The 5,935-nt window shown below is 41.3% G+C and overlaps 1 protein-coding gene across 1 annotated transcript in view; it reads right to left on the minus strand.

Moving 5' to 3' along the window:
• COL1A2 (collagen, type I, alpha 2) overlaps positions 1-5,089 on the minus strand; it is a 37,367-nt gene extending 32,278 nt beyond the window's left edge. Inside the window, exons 1-4 of the mRNA XM_010839767.1 lie at positions 4,637-5,089; positions 2,188-2,198; positions 1,588-1,602; positions 908-943 (exon numbers count right to left, since the gene is read on the minus strand). Of these exons, the coding sequence (XP_010838069.1) occupies positions 908-943; positions 1,588-1,602; positions 2,188-2,198; positions 4,637-4,706 (132 nt within the window). The 5' untranslated portion in view covers positions 4,707-5,089. The remainder of the gene's footprint in view (positions 1-907; positions 944-1,587; positions 1,603-2,187; positions 2,199-4,636) is intronic.
• Positions 5,090-5,935: the final 846 nt, after the last annotated feature.

Genomic DNA, 5,935 nt, shown 5'->3' on the forward strand with positions numbered 1-5,935 from the left:
ATTCATATGGTTAACAGTGCACAGTGATATACTATGTATGTGTGAAGTTGCTCAGTCGTGTCCGACCCTGCAAGCCCATGGACTGTAGCCCGCCAGGCTCCTCTGTCCATGGGATTCTCCAGACAAGAGAATACTGGAGTGGGTTGCCATTTCCTTCTCCAGATATACTATGTATATTGACGGTCAATTTCTGATTGATGAATTTACTCAATTATTTTAGTATGTTATGTGTGAAAAGTAGATGAAATGATAATTAATAGTCATCACAGTATAGAAAATCCTGCAGTTTTCCTACCATTAATACTATTTATGTTAAAGTAATTTACTGACATAATCCTACCTGTAATAAATTGCTTGAGTGGAATACATTGAAGTCTGCACTTCTCAATGGTTACAAGGTATGGGTATTTATATGTTGATACCACGTAAATATAGCAAGATCTAAGAATACCATGAAAAAAATGCAAGCCTAACCTATACATTTATTAATTTAAACAGAAACATGTTGTTGACTGCTGGTTCACTATTACATTAAGCCTACATCAGAGATCTTACTTGAAAAGTAAACAAAGCATGTTGAAAAAGGGAAGGGTCATGTTGTAGTGGGTAGGCACCTCTCCCTCATCTATGTGTTGGACATGTCAACTTCAAGCAAAGAAAGATAGACCATGCAAAGAATATGGCTATCTATAATAGGTTTGCTTTCTTAAAGGATAATCTTGACCTAAAAATAATATTGATTATGTAGAATAATGCTCATTCACTTTCTGTAAGGCATTATCTGCTTAAAAGGTAGGCAATTATCTGGATACATAACATTTTTATAAACTGTCAGACTCCTGTAGTTTCTAATATGTAGTTATTAAAATATGGGCCAAAGCTCTTTAATAGTTCAAAAATTACACACCCTTTCTCCGCGTGGTCCTCTATCTCCACTTGGGCCCTATAAGGAAGATACAAACAGCACAATAATAAATGTCTAAGCAATTTCCAGTGAATGAGCAAAGCATTCTTGATAATGATTAGTCAGGAGTCTGATCTAACCATAATGTTACTAGATAGTAGCTATAAAAATAGCACAATAAAATAGATAAAAGTTTTTTGTTTTTATTATAATTACATGTAATTTTGTTTTACGCTGGGAAATTGGAGGCTATAGTCTCCAGCATTAGGGCCAATATTGTAACCACTATTTTTAGAAAGATAATTTCTGTGGATAAAATTATCATTTTGTAACATCAATAACAGCATATTTATATAGTCAAAGCTCTTTAAAATAAACTTTTGTCTACTACCTATAATTAATATGATACTCAGTTCATCTCTAGAACAAAATAAATCTTTTCTTTTCCTTTAGTATGTAAGTCACCAGTTGTATAATATAAATATAATTAGAGATGACTCTGGAAGATAATAAAACTTTGTTATCTTACATATCAAAGCTACTTCATTCTATGGTTTAGCTAATACATATTCATATGCACAAAATCTTGACAAGGTGTATTCCTTCTGTAGTGTACCATAAGTTTAGTTAAACTCTAAGTTATCTCTGATCATTTCAGATACAGAGAAATATTAGACTCTTACCTTTCTTGCAGTTGCCTAGAAGAGAATAAGTAAAAGATTATTATGAGGAAAACTGTATAAATTTAAAAATGGCTCCCATTTCCATGTAGTATACAAATACACTTACAAATTATACATACTGCACATTATTATTATCTTAATATTTCAAAGTACAATTTACATTTTACCAATAAAAATATGTACAGATCTCAGATATATACTTATCTATAATTATACCTCAAATTCAGCTCATGAGCTAAGAATTTGCTCATAACAATCTTGCAGATGACTCCAGGGAGTGACAAAATTCTCTAGCTAGATGAAGTCTAACTCCGGGGAAGCTGGTGCTAACACCCAACCTTCCACTGAATTATTTATTCTTCTTTTCTTATGGGTGTAGGTTTTAGGGTGGCCTTATTCAGTAGCCCCGCCCATTTTGGAAACTGGCGTGGGTACTTGCTAAGGCAACCAGAAAGGCTGGACTACCTTAACTCTTGATTTTTTTTGGAAATTCAGGTTGGTCAATACCAATATAGCTTCCTTTTCTTTCCCCAGAGACGACTACTGTGGCCAAGGCAATCAAAGTCTAAAATTAAAAATTCTAAAAATAATTTTACTCACCTCTTGTAAGGCTATAGAGAAAAAGGGAAAAAAGAAATAATTATTAGTATTATTTCACTGATCACCAGCAGTGATTAACAAATGGGTATACTTGTCTATAAAACTGACTTACCTAGTTAAAGGACCAGTTGTATTTTTTATTAAGAATATTCTAATGACTTGGAAATTATGCAGGTCAAAATTATGGCAGGGATCAACAGGACCATTTGTTTTAAATATTAATGTGTAAATATACTTTGAATTAAATTGTTAATTATTTACTATTTTATAAATGCTGTGAAACATTAATGTGTCTAAAGGATACTTGTAATGTTTAGTAATTATGATGGTAAATTGCACAGTGACTCACTGAATGTGAGCAAAACCAGCAGATTGATGAGTAATAATTTGTAGTTTAGAAAATTTTTGATACTTAGAAATTTAAAAGGGGAGAAATTTAGGAAACTACATTACCTAAAGCAGATTTTGGTTTTTTATATAACATTAACATTACAGTGTTTGTACCATTCTTAATGTCCTTTTTCAAAAGGACTAATTTGTGAATTAGTCACCATGAAAATGGATTCATTTATACACCTGAAGTTTTGCTTTAAATAGGTTTACTTAAATTAGGTAAGGACATTTTACCAACATATATCACTTTTGGCCCTGAGAAAGAATTGCTCTGTATAAATGGAAAAAACTGCATTAAAGATCTAGAAAAATAATGGGAAAAATACACCAAAGTAGTATCCTCCCCCTTTGCCATAATTGCTTTAAGTCCTTAAAGACTGAATTCCGCTCCTACAGTATAAAAATTACAGGCTAACACAGGATATAAATGTGGCCAAGCTGGCAACAAAATGAATCACCCCAAAAATTGCTTTAATTAGGTGGCCAAGAAGTGTGTCATTTGGAGTGAGAACATCTGTTGTAGCAGTCACAATTCAGGAGGGTGGACCACATCCAGCCCTGATATTTAAGGGCAATTTATGAGAATTACTTTTAAATTAGAAAAATGATATGTTTACTTCATTGTGTTCATCAGTAGGAAGAATAATTATGCCTGGGCTTGATTAACGGAAGTCCTCATGGTTTTGGAAATTTGCCTTCTAATTATTCAGACAGCCATTTTGAAGAATGTGTGTTGGGTAACTTTTATTCAGACTGGGGTTGGATATTGATGAGAAGTTGAATTGTCCTTTGTACCTTCAAACTTCCCGAGGTTTATTTTCATCTTTAGGAGAAGACCCTTTTCCCCTACCACCCTCAGATCTCATAAAAAATGAACCTGGTAATGTGAATTAGTTCAATGCAATTATTCCTTAGTATTCACAGTGTGTATACTAAAAGCTGATGAAGGGAGAACACACACACACACAAATGCATCAGTAATGATGCAATGGTAGACACCGTGGCATATGGGTGGAGCCAAGTTTTAGAGTGTTGGGTGTGGCCAGATACCCAATGGGGTCATAAAACCTACAGCTGGAAAGCAGCCTTGGAGTCCATCCAGTTTCTATGCCGTGTTTTAGAAAAGGCTCAGTTTGACTTGTCCACAGTCACATGATAAATTATTGGCAGAGTCATGGGAAAAACCTGGGTCTCTTGAGACCCAGATCAGTGTTGATAATTTCCCAACTTGCTAAGTTCAGAATGCCTGTCACTGGGAACATGTTAAAGAGATAACTCTCAGGCTCAACAAAAGGCAGGGCAGATTTTAGCTAAATCATATTACCATTTCCATGATCAGGTAATGAAATGAGAAGCTAATTACATTTCAGAAAGTATCCATTTTCCTTGCCGGGAAACACTGACTAGCTTTTGGGACTGGGTTCAAGGAGAAATGCAGACATTCTCTGTATAACCCTGTGGAGTCTTTAAATGGTGACTCCGTGAGCCTTAAGCCCTGGTCCCCTGTGCTCTCCTTGTCCTCCCTCCAGAGGGCGCCTCATGGTCACCATCATCCAGACCAGTCTTAAAACACCCAGAAAAGAAAAGTCTTTAGGGCGTGAGTTTTTTTTTTTTTTTTTAATAACTTAATTAAAGGGTTTTCTAAACCAGGCCTCAGGTTTCATAGAGGTGGGCATCAGTGCAGTTATGGGGCCTTTTAGGTGGAGGCCTTTGGCCTCCTTGGTCATGTCAGATAACATCTCATCCTTAAAGAAAAGGATTCTCTGATCCCTTTGAGCTTCACTAGCTGGAGGATCCAGATGAAGTTCACAGCCTCACTCCGAGTTAAGAGAAAAAGTTCCCTAACTTTTGGCGAGAGTCGAGAGCCTCTTTTGATTTTTATTTCTACAGTATTTTCCACGTTTCTCCTATATGCCAGCGTTTCTCCACATGCCAGAGAGCCTGCCCTCCTAGCTGTACCTGGAACTTGGCGAGGTTTTCCATTTCAGACCAGGTTTTCCTGCCCACCCCTCTAATCTCTTCCCCAGACTGCCCGAAACAAGCTGAAGGCACTTACATTGGCATGTTGCTAGGCACGAAGTTACTGCAAGCAGCAACAAAGTCCGCGTATCCACAAAGCTGAGCATGTCTACCACTCAGACATGCAGACTCCTTGTGTCGCAGAGCCCCTGGGTCACCGGCGGAGGTATCACCTGGCGGGCGCAGGCATGCAGTCGTGGCCAGTACCTCCAACTTAGCCGAAACCTCCTGCCGCCTTGGTGCTAAAATAATAAAGCCCGGATCTGCCCTATTTATACGGCCCAAGTTTCTCCGGCCCGAGGGTGCCTCCAAAAGCGCTTCCACCAATGAGAGGGCTGGGGCTGGGGGCCCGGGCAGCCACAGCTGGGAGGAGACTGCGGGGGCGCCGAGGAGGGAGTGCAGCGAGGGGAGGGACGTGGCCACGGGGGCTGGCTTCTTAAATTGGTTCCATTCTTTTTGAGGACGTGGACACTTTTGAGGCTTTCAAGGGGAAACTCTGACTCGCTGTCTGCATACCTCCGCCCTCCCCATCCCCCCGCTCTGGCCTTCCTCCCCCCAACTCCCCCCACCTCCCCGCCCTTTCCAAGTTTGGAAACACTTATGGACACGTCGGAGGGCTCTGCTGACACCGACGTGGGCAGAGTTTGCAGCTCTCGGCGGCAGCCCGGCAGCTGGAGAAGGGACCGAAGCCCAGAGATCAAAGCGGGAGCTGTCCAGCCCTGCCTACCTTGTGCCCTGCGGGCCACCGGCAGGGTGGAGGGCCCTGGGGGCAGAGGACCCAGAACGGGTCCGACAGCGTGGCGCACCCGGAGGCCGCCCTCCTTCCGCCCTCTCCACCCTGCCCCTCACCCCCGCCCCGTTTTTCTCCAACTCTGGGGCGTGTGTGCGCCCACTTTTTCAGAAGTAACGCTCCCTCTCTCTTCTGGCTCCGGGGAAGGATGAGAGGGGGGTTCCGTTTGTTGGAGGGTGGACTTGGAGTCCCGAGGAGACCCACTGTTGAAAGGGAGAGATGCGCGCTAGTGGCAGCGTGGCCTCCCGCACCGGGGAGAATGGGCTTTGCCAGCAGACCAGATCGACCACATCGGAGAAACCCTAGACCTCCTGGCCACTCTTTGCTGAGGCTGATCCTAAACCGAGGCTTTGGGGATTATCTGACCCTGCGAAGTGATTGTAACTGACGGACCTGGACTCCTCTCTCACTCGCAGTCTCTTCCTGAGGTTGCATGGAAAGTCCACCCTCTCCCTTTCAGGTTTCCAGTGTCCCCCTCCTCTTCTCCACAGACTCCTTGTCTGGATTTACCAGCTCCATCCCAAGCCCAAACTCAGAGTCCCCCAA

Source organism: Bison bison, unplaced genomic scaffold (genome assembly GCF_000754665.1).
Source record: "Bison bison bison isolate TAMUID 2011002044 unplaced genomic scaffold, Bison_UMD1.0 scf7180017864134, whole genome shotgun sequence".
Lineage (NCBI taxonomy): Eukaryota > Metazoa > Chordata > Mammalia > Artiodactyla > Bovidae > Bison > Bison bison.